The sequence below is a fragment of the Blennius ocellaris genome (genome assembly GCF_963422515.1).
Source record: "Blennius ocellaris genome assembly, chromosome: 11".
Classification (NCBI taxonomy): domain Eukaryota; kingdom Metazoa; phylum Chordata; class Actinopteri; order Blenniiformes; family Blenniidae; genus Blennius; species Blennius ocellaris.
This window is the reverse complement of record NC_137660.1, coordinates 19,984,727-20,002,246: the sequence shown is the minus strand read 5'-3', so window position 1 is coordinate 20,002,246 and position 17,520 is coordinate 19,984,727. Positions and strand designations below refer to the sequence as shown.

Sequence of the window (17,520 nt, the reverse complement as noted above, 5' to 3'; positions counted from 1 at the left end):
CTCCCTGGTTCCTGCTTCCAACTGGCCTGTTTTAATAATGGATCACAGGTAATTAGACGGCTGTCTCATACATTATTCACCCTCAGCAGGACAGGCGGACCACTTGCTTCCATTCCACAATCTAAAAATCAAGTTAAAAGCAAACACTGCCACTATATTGCTTATACCAGCATCTGAACATTTTGGTTTTAATTGGGAGATTTTTTTCTGTACAGATTGCAACATCAAGATGTTTTTTTTCTCTATTAGGTTATGCAATGGAGTCACGTGATGCTGGACATTTGCTCACCCTGCTCTCGCTGCTGGTCTCTCTGCTCCATAGACACCAGTGCAGAGAAGTGGGCTTGATCGTAGGCCAGGACCAGAGGGGAGCAGTGACAGCGGCTGGGAGGTACCTCCAGGGGCAGGTAGAGTCCGCCAAATGGGATGGGAGCAAACGCTGAAAATCAGTCAAAACCATGCAACTTTAGTTTTCCTCAACCGTTTTCCTTCCTGTCCTTCGGGAGACCACACAGTGGAGTCTACCTTCTCCTCCGGAGTCTCTGAGCATCGTGTCAGCCACCACTACAATTGGCCTGCGTAACACGTGGGCCAGCACAAACACATGGAACTCCTCCAGACTCTCGTAGACCGGATCCTCTGAGTTGTCCACCCTGAAAGACATGCACACAACACAGAAGAAAAAAAACATTACTTTTTTTTTTTAATCCTTTAGCAATTTTCTGAAACATGTCAAGTGATCCAAAACAATTCACAACCATGTGCATACAATCTGTGTGTCTGAGTAATCCAAACCTTCATCACTGTGCCCAACAGACAAGATAACCTGGTCGAAGGCTGTGATAAAGTGGTTAGCGCTCCTCGTGGCAGTAATATCCATAAGTCCAGTTTGGGGGCATTTTTGTGTGAAGTTTGCTTGTTCTTGTTGTTTTCTCCCAACACTGTGATTTCTCTTCAGAGTAAAAAAAAAAAAAAACCCGAACAAAACCAGGCACTCAAGGCCAATTAGTGAGTGTAAACTTGAGTGGTTCTCTGTCGTTCTCTATCCTGTGATGGACTGGTGATCTGTACTTTGCCTTTACCCAAAGATGGCTGAGAACAACTCCAACAGTGATTCTCAGCGGGTGACCAAAAAGTGGGTCACTGACCTGTTTCCACCAGGTCGCTGGCCAAAGGTCAAGTCTGGTTCAAACTGAGCCCTATTGGAGTTCAATGAACTTTTTCTTGATTTTGGTTGTCATTCAGAGGTGATGGTGGGTCCCAAAGACAGATCAGTTGTATTGTACGTATAGGAGATAGATGAATAAATTAAGTGATAAAGATGAAAACTTAGGTTTTGCTGCCCTGTACAATCGTATTCCTGAACAGTCAAACCATTTTGGTCTGTTTACTCAATGTCCATCTTTTCTTACATGCATTTGAATATGACAGAAAGCAGGATAGATAGAGAGAAAGAGAGACAGAGTGCGGTAGAGATAGAGAAGAACCTCTCAAGCATGCAACCACCAGGGAACCCAAGGATGTACAACAATTAAGTTGTCAGCCACATAAACAGCCACACTGCCAAATTCACTCTAATAAAGAGCCTCTTAATATGTGAATCCCAATCATCCTATTTAGACGCTCATCGCACACGTGGACCATCAAACAACCCTAAACTGATTACTGTATTCCAGTCAAACTCAGTGAGAGGTTAAAGCTGCAGACTAAATGAGTAAATTAGTCTCTCCAAAGGTGAATTTTCAGTGATGGAAAGCTGCTGCGTGCTCAGATGAGTCTGCACTGGGAACAATGCAGAGACATTGTGCTGCTTTCAGACATTTCGATCACCTGTGTCAAGGTTTTTACATGTCTATACAATTCTGACTGTGAGCACAGACAATTACGGTTAGACTAACTGACATGTTATTTCACCCACGAGCATTTCAACCCAAGGAAACACCTCGACGAGACTTCCTGTCCACGAGTTTTTATTCCATTCGACTAACAGCTATACTTAACATCAAGCATATGAGTGTGTGTGTATTTCAGTAGACATGGAAACAAAGACAAACCACAATCTTTCACTGCATGGGTGGATGAAAACAGAGGTAGAGTTCCAATCTACCTCTGTAGTCTGAGATAAACCCACACTTGCCCTTATTTATGCAACTTGCTGCAGCTAAAAGTAAACCGCAGCTCTGGGGAGGCCTCTTGAGCAGAAATGATTTACACTGACTGATATCAGCCAGTAGATGGCAGAGTTAACTTCAATGGTGTTATCAAATCCAGGCAGCTGAGTGGAAGAGCAACAGCAACAGTACAAGTGGGTTCGGCGAGCTTCCCCGACAAAACTGATGTTGGAGAGGTCGGTTCAGTTTTAATGACGAGCTTCCGCATCCCAGGAAATGAACCGCAGCAGGAGACATGTAATGCGCGACGTGGGATGAAAACTGCACAACTCCCTACGGTCGATCCACTTCATCCTACACAATGATTACAGAGCAGCTATTCTATGACATGTTGTATCTTACTACTACTCCGTGACAGATATGTTAAGACTTTACAGACGAGAGGAGACCCTTGGATCACAAGAATTACACCTGGTAACAGCACCCACAGATACAAACAAGGGTAGCCAGCTTTCAGTTATTATGCTGCCCTTCTAGGGAATAAACCTGCTTATATACCTTTCAGGTTGTATTGGGATTTTTATGTCTTGTTTGACGTTTCAGAATATTTTACAAATTTGACACAGAAGTCCTGAAGCCCAACAAGGACTCAAACCAGGGACATTGTTGCGATGAGGTACGCATGCTTACCACTATACCACTGTGCAGCCCCTGCGCTCATTAAGTCATAGTTATTATCTACTTTGTCAACATCTATCAGGTTCTTTTTGCGGCCTCAAGCTAAGGATTAGATAAAGTTCTTTGAACACTTCTCTTTGCTCCTGACTCACACTTTCTACACTTTTCAGATCAAAGTTTGTATTTTATTCAGGGCATTGGTGGTGGCCTAGAGGATGGGAAAGAGAGACTGTAACTAGAATTTTGTTGGCTGGGTTCCCACCGCTGACGGCTTCACAGTACTCATGATGCACCAGGGAAGGTATCGGACGTAAAACTTGAGGCCAAATCAAACATCATATGTGAAGGAGTAGCTGTGGTGCATTGATTGTTTTTTTTTGTTTTTTTTCCTGAATTGCCTCCCATATGAAGTATGTTCTACAGATAAACTCTCCTTGCCTTTGAAGTTCACTGTGTGTATGCATGTGGCTATTTTCCAGGCTCGATGCATTAATATGAGAAAAGGACCTTACCCTCCGCTGGTGTTCCCGTTTTTGCTGAGGTGAGTGCGAGGCTCACTGGACGCCAACTTCAGCAGCTCGTTCCACTCCCTCTCCCACTCCTCCTCAGTGTACACCAGGCCCGACTGCACAAAGGCACCCCAGAATATATATTAAATCCTCAAGCTTTCTCTGTTCGCACACATTGCTATATTCTCATGTGGTGATGGCTGAAAGACAATGGTGGAGGCCCCTGACCCTCACCAGACTCTAACCGGGACGCCGCGTTACATGAGACACGTCTTAGATCACGAGGCCACCGGGACACCTCGGGCACTTTTAAAACATGAGCATCTGGACTACTTCTTAGTCTGAGCTATCTTCGGTGACACCATTTTTCTAATAGATTTCAAAATACTTTAATCCACCAACACCGAGAGAACGGAGAGGAAGTGCGGAGGATTTAACAGCATTAAGCACTGCCACTAATGCACGCATGGTATCACGGAAAGGCAATTTTCCTTGTAGCAAAAGTCCAAATGTGAGGCTCAGCACAGAATAAAATCGGCACTTATTAACTGAAGGCCTCCTCATATGGATTCATTAATGTGTCACTAGTGAAAGGAGATGTGATGCGTTGACGAGGTGCAGCGTGCAAAGACGGACACTCTCCCAACCTCCTTGTTCTGTTGGGTTTGCTGCCACCTCCACCTCCTCTTCAGGGCGTCTCTCTCTGCTCCGCTCTTCATCATGGTGTACAGGGATTTCCTCAGCATCAGGTCTCTGTCATGGAAGCCCCACATCCCTGATCCACACACAGATGACATATTATACAAGGCAAACATTGAAAAAGAAAAAAAACAAAAAACAGGACGTGGTTCAGAGATGACCCCGGCTCCATACCTAAAACTGTCTTTGGTCACTCATCAGATGGCTGTCAGTGCAGATTACATTAACACTCTGCTAGCCCACTAGTCTTCACACAGGGGAATCTTTATCAGCACATACCTGGATGTGCCATCATTGCCTGTGCCCCGCAGCTGACGGTTTCCTGTGATGTATAGGTCAAATACCTCCCTCCTTTAGCTCTCCCTGCCTGTTCTTACTCCATTTTCTGGATTCAGCTGCAGCGGCGCAGCACAGACCGTACCTGTCAGTAGCTTCAGTGGCCCCGACTCACACAGGTGTGGGTAAGAAAGCTCAACGTTTATTAAGAGGCCACGAAAATTTCGAACATTTGTGTTTGAGTGTGTATTATGTAAATGAGCATTTGGGTGTATGGATGGCTCACCCAAAGAAGCAGCATGCAGAAGGCAATTTCCATCTCCTGTGGTGGCAAGAGGAAGCAGCTTCTTACAGCTGGTGCACATGGTGGACCACCAGTTCAGACGACCTGGAAACAATAAGGTAAACAAAAAAGGGTCTCATTACAGGGTCGCAGCTGTTTATAGCTAATCTCGGTGTGCATCTAACAACAACAACAAAACTTTCTCACAAAAGTAAAGCTATGAAATATTGACGAGATACTGAGAGAGGTGACAGACATCTTTATGACATAAACAAGTCAGGATCAGCTTCCTTCCACACACCAGAGACAAGGTTATTGGCTTAACTAAATCGCCCGTAGATGTAAATGTACTGTGTTAGTTCCCGCTATAACCTGTGATCTGATAAGTCGGTATCATCTACAACCCTGAACTTGACAAGTTGTCGCAAAAGACGGAGAGACGGTGCATATGAAGGAACATCTAAACATGACAGAATACAGCCAGAGCTAATTTATTTTTCTTGGCAGACAACATACTACAATATCACAATAACAATAGCAGGAGGAGATTAAAGTGCATAATAATAAGAGGAAATGTGAAAAAAAACAAAGGGAGACACGTTTTTGGTGATTTCACGCAAGAGAAGCCAACACAGGGATCCAAAATGTAAAACCCAATCATTTACAGGCTGCTGTCATCCATAATACAAACTTTTCTACTTTTATGGTGCACTGTAAAAACACTCATGCGTGATTTATCTTACACGTATCTTCATTTATAGGTCTTCAATTTCTTGTTTTTTTTTTTTTTTTTTAACATAGTGATTTCATTGTTTCTAAACAGTTATCTATAAGGATCATGTCAATCCTCTTTTTGTTGTCTGTATGGTTACAGTAAATTAAGCCGGCAAGAATGATCAGTTCAAGTAAATTGTATGTGCACGCTATTACGATTGGGTCTGTCTCATGCCAACCACTCCGTATATCTTCCACAACTCTTACAGTATCTTCAGTTTGTACTCCATCACCATCCTTGCTTGCATCCCAGAGGGGGAGGCGACTGTTTCACAGCCGTGGGCACCGCACGCTGCTTTACTGCAGGCAGCCTCACTACTCTGAGCCTGCATCATTTATTTAGCAAGAGTAAACACAGAAGAGCCGCTCAAAGATTCACCCTGCAGTGTAGCTTGATTAGGTTTCAAATTAACATATCCAGTACTACATTTCTGTGGAATTTCAGACTTCCCGGTAGTTTTGAATGGTGTTACATCTATGAGCAATCCATATGTAGTGCACATGGATTGTAATGGCTGCGGCTCAACCACCCATAAAACCAGGCTAATCCGGAAATGGTTGTAGTTTTACTCCTAATTGCAAGAATAAACATTTTATATGAGTGTCTGAGCTGTGAAACCCATAGTTTGGGTTACATACAGTTCATGTTGACTTGAAAGATTTACTGAATATAGATTTGCTCTATTATAAGAGACAATCATGCGGTTGTCTATGTGAATCAAAATGAAACTACAGGAACATGAAAACTGTTTAATTCTCATTTGCTTGTTAATGGTTAATTTTAGCCAACATTCCTCTTGGTTCTCTGCTATCAGGTCTTGAACAGATTTAGGTGGGACGGGATTTACAATCTCCGTGGTATCGGCGTGGGAAAGCTTCCGGGAGGATTTCAAACTTCACTAACTAGTTTCTCCCCACTAGTTGAGTTCAAAGGATCAGCTGAGATATGAATCCTCTGGGATCGTGGATGCTTTGAATCAGTTGTTCATTCCAGATGATGCTGTAACTCTGATCTGCCTCATCCTCTACATCTGTCTGCATCACTGACTTCCCCTCCCCTCCCGACACTGCCGCTTTGTGTGGTTTCAGCTTTTCAGCATTATACAAATGAGGGGAAATACAGGATTGTGTTACATATCTCATATCTGTAGTACGAGAAGGGATGTCAGTTAATGTGACATATCACATTGTATAGCACTCACCGGCCTGCTCCAGAGCCATCATGGTGGACTGCTCGATCAGATCTCTTTCTATGAAGCTCCTGAAGTCCTCGCTGTAGACGCTGAGGTCTGGTAGCTGGAATGTGTAAATCGGCATCTCAAGAGGGAACTGCTCGCTGGTACACTCGTTGGCCACCTGCAACCTTGCCAGGGAGACGATGGCAGAGCTGGCATGGGAGATACCGCGGGACAGACGCTTCTCTGAAAGGGAGATGGAGGCAGCATTGACCGAGTGAGGTGGAAGCAGGCGAGAAGACAGAAAACGTCTGGCGTCTACCGCGTTGAGGCGGCCACCTTGTGCATTGTCCTCCTGCTTCTGTGCACACGGCCTGTCGATCTTGCTGACATGGTTGGGCGTGTCACGTGTCTCTGGCTGCTTGTAGTAGCGGCCCTCATTAAAGACCTGCGGCAGGTTGGCAGTGTGGACCTGCCTAAGCTCCTCGTAGTCATTCAGAGCAGCACTGAGGTCCCAGTTTTTACCTGCAGGTCACAAGCAAAAAAAAAAAAAATGTTGAAGAATATAAGTCGCAGGCTTTTAAAAGTGTATTAAACTGAGAACCTTCTGCCAGAACTTGCCACAGTACAATTCCTAGCTCTCACACTACACAGATTTTGCCTCCGCCAAATAGTAGAGTATAATAATATAGTTTAAATAATAGAGTTTTTTGCTGAAAGCTGGACTTCCCAATATGTTTCACACTCTCAGATATTGTTGGTAACTGCCGTTACTATCTATAGGCAAGAAAAAGCCTAAATCTGTCTTTATAATTTCAATTTGGCTCCATTTCACTTTTTAAAGTATTCAGTTTAATTTACTAGTTTTACCTGTCACATTTCATTTTTTTAAATCATATTTTTACCTTCATAAATTAAAATGAATTAAAATCATAATGGGAAAAGGCATTTCCAAGACACTCGCATGTTTCTGTTGCTGCATCCCCTGAAGTTCTTTGGGGTCCCCGAGGGGAGCTGGATTTTGAAAAAATGCCAGAAAAGTGTCTCACGAGATGATAAAGAATTCTTAAAACTGCATTGGGTATTATTCTAAAACATATTTTGGAAATATATGCTAAATAAAAAGGATTTACCAAAATTTTCAATATTTCATGTGCACTCCACTTAAAAGTAAGGAGGACTGCCTCATACTGTACATAAGCTGTTCATAGCTGGACGTGTGAAGAAAAAGCAGGGATATAATGCAGAGAAACAGCAGAGAATGCTGCAGATGAGGCATTATTCCTTTAAGAAAACGTTAAAAACAACAGGCAGACGTGGTATGTTGAGTCGAGATGGGGCAAAGCCACTCAGTCAACATGCTGAGTCACTCTAAGAAGCAGGATGTTAAGGTGAGATGATAAAAAAAGATAGTGGGGGGAACAGATGGTTTCACTGACTGACAACACCATCTTCATGCACAGGACACACACGCACACGCACACGAACACACAGACACAGACACAGACACAGACACACACACACACACACACACACACACACACACACACACACACACACACACACACACACACACACACACACACACACACACACACACACACACACACACACACACACACACACACACACACACACACACACACACACACACACACACACAGGGTATCCAGCAGAAACCCCCTCAAGGTTTCTGAGACACAAGTCAATCCTTAGTCTTATTATATCTCAGTGTGATTTCTCACAGTTTCCTCACTAAAGTCACATCAATACTTACATGCAACCTGAGGATGTTTGTGAGAGCAGGTCCAGCACAAGATACCAAGAGGAGGTTGTCTCCTTTCACGCCGACTAACTTCTAGACATGATGCTTGTCAACAGAGCAGACATGAAACCGAGCACCACTAATCGCAGTCCTCCTCTCTCGCCAATCAATGCAAAACTGATCCATTATATGGATCTCAGTGGCTTGAGCTACACAGATCCATGAAAGCAACTTAAGGTGCAGCCACTCAGCTCCTAATGCACTGTCTTTAAATGCTTCAGTGTGGGAAGCCTTGCTTCCGCCCATTCATTTATAATGGCTGTTGTCAGCAAAAACATTATACATTATCACATGATCTGCAGTATGAACATACATTACTGGCCTCCATTACAAGCTGTGTAACTTCACTGAAGCCTTCCTCTCACATTGAGACTAAACCAGGTGAACTGTGTTTAAAGAGAGTTTGACAAAATGCAACATGCTGCCTCTCTGACTTACACAACACTGACACTACACTGCTGTTTTTCCACTGTCTTGATTGATTGATATTATACTCATATATGTGAATCTGAAATGCAGCAACTGAGGTCAAAGCCGAGTCATTGCTGTACATTCAGTTACATAAAGTGGCCTCTAGAGGGAAGCATCACATCCAGTACCCAGCTTCGACAGACCACGGGGTCACAGAGCAGCTTTTTGATGCAGCAGGTCTGGAGAGCAACATCAGAGCACAGCGGCAGGCAGAATAACTGAGACAGGACATCCGGTCTCATGTCTGCTGCCTTGTCTGAGTGCACTGCCTTGTTTGCCATCTGTCACATATTCCACTGTGGCTATGTGTGCCAGAGAGCGAGAGAGAGAGAGAGTGCGAGAGAGTGCGAGAGAGAGAGAGAGAGAGAGAGAGAGAGAGAGAGAGAGAGAGAGAGAGAGAGAGAGAGAGATGGGGGGGGGGCGCGGGCGCGTTTCTCTTTCTTTTCACAGACTTGACATTGGCTGCATTTTATTCACTCTGACATAAAGTTTTCTAGGACAAACACAAACTGCAAACACTATATGACAATTTCATCTGTTAATGGAGGCCTGATTACTGTAGTGCATGTTTCCATTCCTGTTCAGTGGACAAATCTGGAGCTGCATTTACACTTTATTGCCTTATTCATCTGGTCAAAGTCACAAAAATTACCTGAAAGTGTACAAATTTCAGATCAACGACTATCAAATCAGACACAAATGACCATCCTTCTCTACATCTACACGCAAACACACACACACACACACACACACACACACACACACACACACACACACACACACACACACACACACACACACACACACACACACACACACACACACACACACACACACACACACACACACACACACACACACACACACACACACACACACACACGGATTGTGCTCCTCAATGAGTTCCAATGAATGGGCACAATGCTCTCCCTGCAGAGTCCACTCGTAAAGCCGTCACACCGGCCTCTAAATCACCACGCTGGCTTTGAGTTTCAGGCCTCTCTCCGTTCCTCCCCTTCCTTTGTTTCTATTATTTTCCTTCCTTCTCATTTCCTCTCCTCCTCTGCTCTTCCTCCTTCTCTACTCACTCGAGTGCACTCACAGTACAGCGGCGAGCAACTGATCAAAATGGAAATTCGCGCCTATAGAAGACAATAAATAAATAAAGCCAATATAAGGTCTGATGAGTGCTTACCTTCCAGCAGGTCTCTTGCCAGACCCGGTTCTGCCCCTGTGGACCGAACAAAGTCTGACAGGACCGCGTCCATGTCCAGAGTCATGTGGTCATGTGTGTGTGCTGCCCAAGGTGCAGCGGTGGCCTTGGTGGACGCCAGCCTTCACGTTCTCATCTAGGGCAAAATAAATATATGCATTGACATACTGAGAATATCAACAAGCTGTACAAATGTTCAGACACGCCCGTAAAACCTTATGTGACCCCTGTGGAAAACACTTACTGAGCTGCCCCTCTCTCCTGGTTTAATCCCAGCCAGTCGCCTCAGCCTGTACCGATGTGTAATGCTTCATAGAGCCGATAGTTTATAGTACTGCGAGGAGCACTCCACTCCCAGCACTCCTCCCCAGCCCTCGCTAACAGTCATAACATAATGTTCAGCATCACAGATGTAATATCAACAACACACAGCCAGCGGTTATGTCCAGGACACACCTGCCTATCTCCAAAGCCTTTGGCCTGCTGCCCATAATCACAACAACATTGAAATTCTTCCTGCCACTGAGTGTCAACCAGAGGTCTCTGGGTATGATCCAGCATGTAAACTACATCTGGGCCAGACAACGGGGACGGATGCCCAGTCAGTCGATAAGCGTCTGGAGACTCAGCGTGGCGTTATTTAATATGATCCCAGCTGGAGGTTTACATCACGGCTATATAGCACCCGGGCTCTAAATATCAACAAGCGTTGCTTTGTTTAGGTGATAAACAACGCTCCTAAATTGCACGTATTCACTCCTTTGGACTGTGGAATGAATGAGTCCATGCATAGCTTTCATTCCACTTGAGGCTGTGTGGGAGACGGAATAACTGAGCTCTGAACACTGCCAGTAAAGTAACAAACACCTCCAGGTTTCAGACTCTGACACTGGGCCTCTGTTTGCAGGCCAGAGGTTTGGAGCCTGTTCAGGTCTGTTGCTTTGACCTGCTGGAAACATGCAGATAGCCTGCCCACAGGCCTGTGAGACGCAAGCACCAGAAAGTCTCGGACGCTGTGTGTCACATGCCAGGAATGTCCGTCAGGGTCTGGCCCGGTCTTGTAAAGTCACAGACCTTCTGCTCTGGAAATGGAGCTGACACAACGCGAATGCTATTGTTTACCGCTACTGGAGCCAAGTGATCTTAGTGCATCGACCCTGACGGGGGCGGCTGGGGAATTAGAGCATCTTTTCGACTGACCACAACAGAACCATCTCCAGATTTAAAAGTCCTTTCAGTCACAACCATCATCACGTGGAATCTAAAGGTTTACGTGCATATAAAAAAAACGTTGCTCAATTGTTGGCCTCACAGAAGAAAATACCTTTGTTCAAGAACCAGCAACTTCAGGCTTTATCATATCCATTATTAATGAGTCAAAGCTGCACTTAAGCTGTAGTTTAGCTGACCTAGTTACTGTCAACCATTTGCATTGTGTTGAATGTGCATTATCCAGCGGAGAGACTGGAGGCGCAGGAAGCACAGGCTGGTCTGCTCAAATGATTGGAACTTAAGAGTCATGTGTAACAAGTGATCAGGTCAAAACTATGAGCCAATGTATGTTTTTTTTTTTTAATTTTCTTTCCTTCACAACGTGTAAATATCAGCTGGATTTGGAGCTTTATGACAAAGAGCAAAAAGTTTAATATAATTCATATATTCTTCTACCTTGTTTTGCTGTTGTTTCTAAAAAGAGGATATCCATTATATTCTCCTCTGTTCAAACTGTTAGGTATTCAGTTACTACACATGTGCATGACTACACCCATCCAGCAAGAATCACAGTATTGCATTGCAGAGCAAAAAGCCTTCACACTAAAGGTCTGGTACAAGACACAGAAATAGCTGAATATTATAGGCCATGACCTCATCTTTTCACCTAATAACAGCCCTAATAAGATCATTTTCCCTGTGGGAGGCAATTATGACTCAGAAACACTAAAATGCATGTTTATGTATCAGATGTGAAAGAATGTGGGCTGGAGGAACCACGGACTGTCCAGCTTCCTGTTAGTCATAATCACTATTAGCATAACTGTGGCACAAATGCCTCAACAAGATGTGAAGACATTATAAAACACAATGACAGATGGCACAATTGACCAAAAATGGCCCGGAAATCTTAACCAGTTAATGTCAGTTAATGCCTCTCAAAGAAAAGGCAAATGGAAATCTTTAGTTTCTTAAACCGGAACTGAGCGCTTTAAAAAATACTTTTCTAAATAAGACCTGGACTCCCTAAAGCACGGACTCTTAAAGATACATCAAGACTCTTAAAAAAAGAAGAAAAAAAAATCCACCTTGTTTAAAAGCATGCCTGGGTCTTTACAGACAGGCCTATTATATATAAAGAAAAAAGTTTAAGTTATTTAATCCAGTCTCATCAAACAAGGCATAGACATTTGAAAACAGACATAAACTATTGAACTATGTGGATACACTCTGACCCTTTAAAATGACTCCATTCTCTATAAAATGGGGTTATATCCTTTAAACTAGACTGATTTACGTGAGAGCAACACACACTTTGCTCTACTGCATAATTGAACTGCAAATTACAAGGGTTCAAAAATGCTGGAAAATAGGACCCATTTATTTATTGTTTCTTCTTCATTGGGCTTCAATTCGTTGAGCTGAATAGTGAGACAAAGGTGATTAAAACCCTTTCTCACGTTTGACTTGAGACTTACGTTCCCTATTTTTGCTGAGGGATGTTGAGAAGCCATCTGATGACCACGGGACCGTCGGGACTCTAGTCCATGGCTTCAGAGGCAGCAGAGGAGAGGAAGACACTGGGGATGCAGAAAACCCTGAAACATACACAGAAATATCCACAGTCATCATCCTGATGGACAGCGTTCTGGTCTTTGGTTCTGATAGGCTGAATGCAGAGGAGAGAGACGAGTCTTGTCCAGGCCAGGGGCGGGGACCGATGATTGGCCCGCCCATCGTCTCCAAATCTGCTGCGGTGATTTATTAGCTGAGCTATATATTTAAATTCTTAATGTGTAAATAAACAAGCTGGACAAGTTGACATTTTACTTCTATTCATTGTTTTGCACATCAATTGTTCGTGTTACTGTGGATGGAAACGTCTATGAGTGAAACTACACACCTGAAGTCAGATTTAATCACTGTGATGTTGAGTATATTGCACCCATGGGCCTGATGAAAACCCAAGTATTCAATAAAAACATTCAAATGAAACAAATCCTGATGTTTTGTACAAACATACAACATTTTGACTGCAGGCATTCATTCTTTCTATGATAAAAGATACAATATGTGTCTTGAAATGCTTAACGGTACAATGGAATGAATTTAGAGGGAATCAAAAAGGTTGAAAAACATAATTACATACGTGTAGAATCCCCTGAATTAAATATCCCTCCCCTCAGAGACATGTATGCGGACAGCCAGGAGGCAGAACCCCACCCACCCCGGACAACACTTGATTCTACAATAACACCTAATCCCCTGACTCTGATATGGACTATTTATTCTTGCTTTTATGATTTCCACTGTCAGCTGTGAGCTGACAAAACATTTTCTCAACAAATTCTATTTTTATTCTCCTTAATTACTCCACCTCATTTCTCAAAAAGCCCCAAAACACACAAACAAAATATCGGATTAAAAAATATCTCTTGTATTTTAGAAAGTTTCACAGTGAAAGCAAAGTAAGTATGATCGAATTGATTGCAATCTGCAACCTCACCACTGGATGCCACTAAATCGTACATGTGGCAGGCCCTTGGACTTTACAAAGATTTGTATGCAACAAATCTGTCAATGTGGCAAAGAAGATGCCCTGACTTTCACATAAAGCATGATAAAGGTATCGGGCCGATGTTGGACTGACTCACATGAGCTCTGAGCATGACCCAGCGGGCGGAGGTGTGATTATGAGTATTACAGTGTGGAGACGAACACACATGGAAAATGTGACGGCGACGGGTAATAAAAGGCGAGAGGCGCAGTGGAAACACGGCCGTGGTTATTTTGCCATCCTTCAATGGATCACGCCAGCTGACGCCTCTCTCCAGCCTTTCAGCAGAACACTGTCAACTGCTGAAGAGTTAGTGTCAAAGCTCCCCTAAGTGGTACTGAAATATCTCCTCAGTGTCATGCATAATTCACATCAACAGAGGAAAGGTTAGATCCTGTATGAGTCCTGTTTATTCAAACAAACTCTCACGGTAACTTTGGAAAGAGGATGATGTGTCTCCTTCCAATGTGGACCATCGGCTCGTGTGAAGTGACTGCAATTTGTGCTGTAATTACAAAAATTCGGAGCCGATGACGATGGCCAGAGTGAAGTTTGCCCTTACGACTCACGAACGTTTACAGAAAAACTGACACCAATCTTTCTACTAATCAAAGTGTTTGGAAGCTTCCTGTAATCGGCAGTGGATAAAAGGTTAGGGGAACATCCATCTAAAGCAAAAGTTAATAGTGCCTCCATATAAAAGTGGGATCACTTGTGTTGAAAAAATTATAAACGACAAGTTCTGAAATATTCAGCTTGCCTGGGAAACACTCTTCCTAAAAGGCTCACGGTGGATCCTGACTAATATTTCAGTATGAATACGCACTACGGACCAAATTACCTCTTCGGGTTAGTACTCTCTAAAGTTTAGTACTCCCTAAAGTTTAATACTGTCCCAACTAAACCACCACTTTATAATATCAAACATCAGTGAAAACTTTACTGCCAAAATAACATAACATTTGGTATCTGATGTTTCATCGTAGCGTGAAAGCAGATATCAAACATCCAGTCCGTGGATCAAAACCAGTCATGACTGTGTGATGGCAAGTCTTAAAGTAACCATTATTACGCATTTCTACACAAGATTTCAGGTTGTTCATTAAAAAAAAAAATTCATTAAAGAAAAAGGAAAGACATTTAATTATTCAATGAATGTAACAAGAGATTGGTAGTTTGGATTATTGTTATGATTATGATTATTATTATTAATTTTGATGCTGAGATCAAAAGGGACTCTATGTGGTCCTTGAAAAAAAACAAGAAAACTTGTTTTCAAAGTCACATTTTTAAAACATAAATGAAAAACCATTTTTTCTAATCAATAAAATTATTTTTTTAATAGATGTTTCAAGGGAAATAGAGATGACAAATCAGGAATGCTCCGGTTCTTATTATTAACAACTAAATATCACTAGACACTCAGAATGCGTGGCGTGAGGGTTTTGGGGTTGTAGTTTACACTTTTCACCGAGTTATAGATTAATTCAATCAAAATCACCTGAGTATGTTATTCTAATACTTTGACAAGTCCCAAAATACAATCTTACATTTTGACTCCAGTACATTTCAAAGCAAAACCTTTCTGGTCATGTAAGATGGAAAATGTCAGATGTATTTCCAACAGTTCAGATAAGATTATTGCTGAAACACATTGTGACTGAGTGGCTTAGTCATACCGAAGTTCGCTTCACAACAGGAAGTGGAGGTAGGTGTCGATGGGTTTCTGCTGGAGTGTCGCTCAGTGTTACCTCTGTGACGGCCTCCATGGCCCTAACGTCGATGGAACGGGTTCAGATAAGGTGACGGATGGGTTGCTACGGCTACCAAAGTAAACACTTCGATCACTGGGAAAATAGACGAGCAGGTAGAAGTTTGCAGCTGATACTAAAATGTTCCACACCTGGTGATCAGTGAGTAAATCTCTCACTACTATACAGTATATTTGAGCCAGAGAACAAACTACGTTGGCTCCAGGCTCCATCTTTGATCTTGCGGTCTCGACACTTGTACGGTGAAAACGTGTGGTCTGCCAGGAGCTACAATCTCACATTCAGCGGAATCTTTCTGCTTCCTTATAACCTTCTAACTTCGCTGCTAAGGAGTAGACCTATTAGTGACACAACAGTGACAAATTGTGCAGCCTTAACTGTGCTCATGCGAAGACACACACACACACATACTGCTTTTGTTTCTCGCCAGAGGCCCACTGACCCGTGAGCATTTTGCCTGCAAATCCTTTCGTATTTACGAGGTCCCTTTGTGAACAGTCAAATCCGGAGACACTGGACTTGTTTTGAGTCGTTTGGCTGCCGAAATGCATCACGACACACAAACATTCAGCAGCTACAGTTTAAAAATGTGATCAACTCGTTTTAGTTCAGGGGCCACACCCAGCACAGCTTGATCACATTGATAATAGAGCAGAACAATCTGGGAGTTATGACAATTCATACAACAAATACATTTTCTTATAGTATAGAATAGAATAGAATAGAAAAACTTCCTTAAAGGGATAAAAATACAAAAAGTTTACTATTGATGCAATCATTCAAACCTAATGTGAAGAGGAAATGTCTTGGGGGGGGAAAAAAATAAGAGATTTATTCATTCATTGACTCGGATGATTAAGGTAATTAATTTCACTAACCTCTTGGTCAACACCCCGTTATGGTTTGCCTAACAATAAAGCGGTTGCTAACTTTCACTGCTGCGAGAATAACTGTGTCGCACAAAGGCCAGAAGTAAACCAATTTAACACAAATGTTATTACAATCCCCTCATGTAAACACTAAATCTGATTAGATTGGTCCTATTCGAATGAGATGAGATGAGATTGGAGGAGATGGAACCTTGTTTATAATCTGATTAGAATCTATAGCACATTTCGGATTGCCAGAGCAAAACTGCTCAATGCATGAAACAACGCAGGCCCATCACACAAGAGGCAACATAACAAGTTTGATTAGTTGAAGTAACTCATCCAACATCAATACTGATGGACTTTTACATACAGCTGTGCATGTGCACCTGTCACAAAAGGCCAACGTCAAAGTGCAAAGCATGATGGGGTCTGATTAAACTGTGTGATATTTTTAGTGCATATAAACCCCAACTCTGATTTCTCAGTTGGAAATATTTTAATGAGATTGACAAAGAAAATGACCATGTAAACACAGCAAGTGTTGTGTTGTGCTCCCTTCCTGACCCCGACGTCCCACCCCTGGTGGTCAAGCTCCAAATAGCAGATCCAGGTTTCTTGGTAATTCTCACACTAAGGCAAGTCCTCCTGCAAGCCGGGTTGTCCCAGGTTTGGCCCGGACCATGTTTGACACCCCTGGCCTATATGGAAATCAAACAGTCTCAAAGTATTAAACAATAAATATCTAATTAGATCTGGTATAAACAAAGCACCCTACTGTTATATAGAATCTGGGATATGGTTTTACATAAATAATAGGCGTATTATGAAACAGACTATTATCAATAAACCACACATGGAGCTGCTGGATCCTCCCTGCTGAGAACTGTATGTTGCAGATGTTTACAATTCAAGTACCCAAGATGCTTTTTTTTTTTTTTTTTTTTTTTAATTAAGTGGCATTTAAAATGATGCACTTTACACCACAAGACAATAAAGCCACTGTGTGATGATTTCAGTTGATGGACTTAATAGCTTCTGAGAGCCCATTTTTCACAATTAGAAATCCTGCACCGCTCGCTTTTATTTTAAGCAC

General features: G+C 42.7%; 1 protein-coding gene across 2 annotated transcripts in view; it reads right to left on the bottom strand.

Moving 5' to 3' along the window:
• Positions 1-17,520, bottom strand: part of otud7a (OTU deubiquitinase 7A) — a 40,956-nt gene that overhangs the window by 10,578 nt on the left and 12,858 nt on the right. The window contains exons 2-10 of one of the 2 annotated variants that reach the window (XM_080504879.1): positions 12,705-12,824; positions 9,997-10,150; positions 6,845-7,030; positions 6,533-6,751; positions 4,560-4,661; positions 3,946-4,073; positions 3,302-3,414; positions 526-653; positions 290-439 (exon numbers count right to left, since the gene is read on the bottom strand). In XM_080504879.1, coding sequence (XP_080361005.1) covers positions 290-439; positions 526-653; positions 3,302-3,414; positions 3,946-4,073; positions 4,560-4,661; positions 6,533-6,751; positions 6,845-7,030; positions 9,997-10,081 — 1,111 coding nt within the window. In that variant the 5' untranslated portion in view covers positions 10,082-10,150; positions 12,705-12,824. Of the gene's footprint in view, positions 1-289; positions 440-525; positions 654-3,301; positions 3,415-3,945; positions 4,074-4,559; positions 4,662-6,532; positions 6,752-6,844; positions 7,031-9,996; positions 10,151-10,258; positions 10,305-12,704; positions 12,825-17,520 lie in introns of those variants that run through there. The other variant, XM_080504880.1, reaches the window with a different exon arrangement.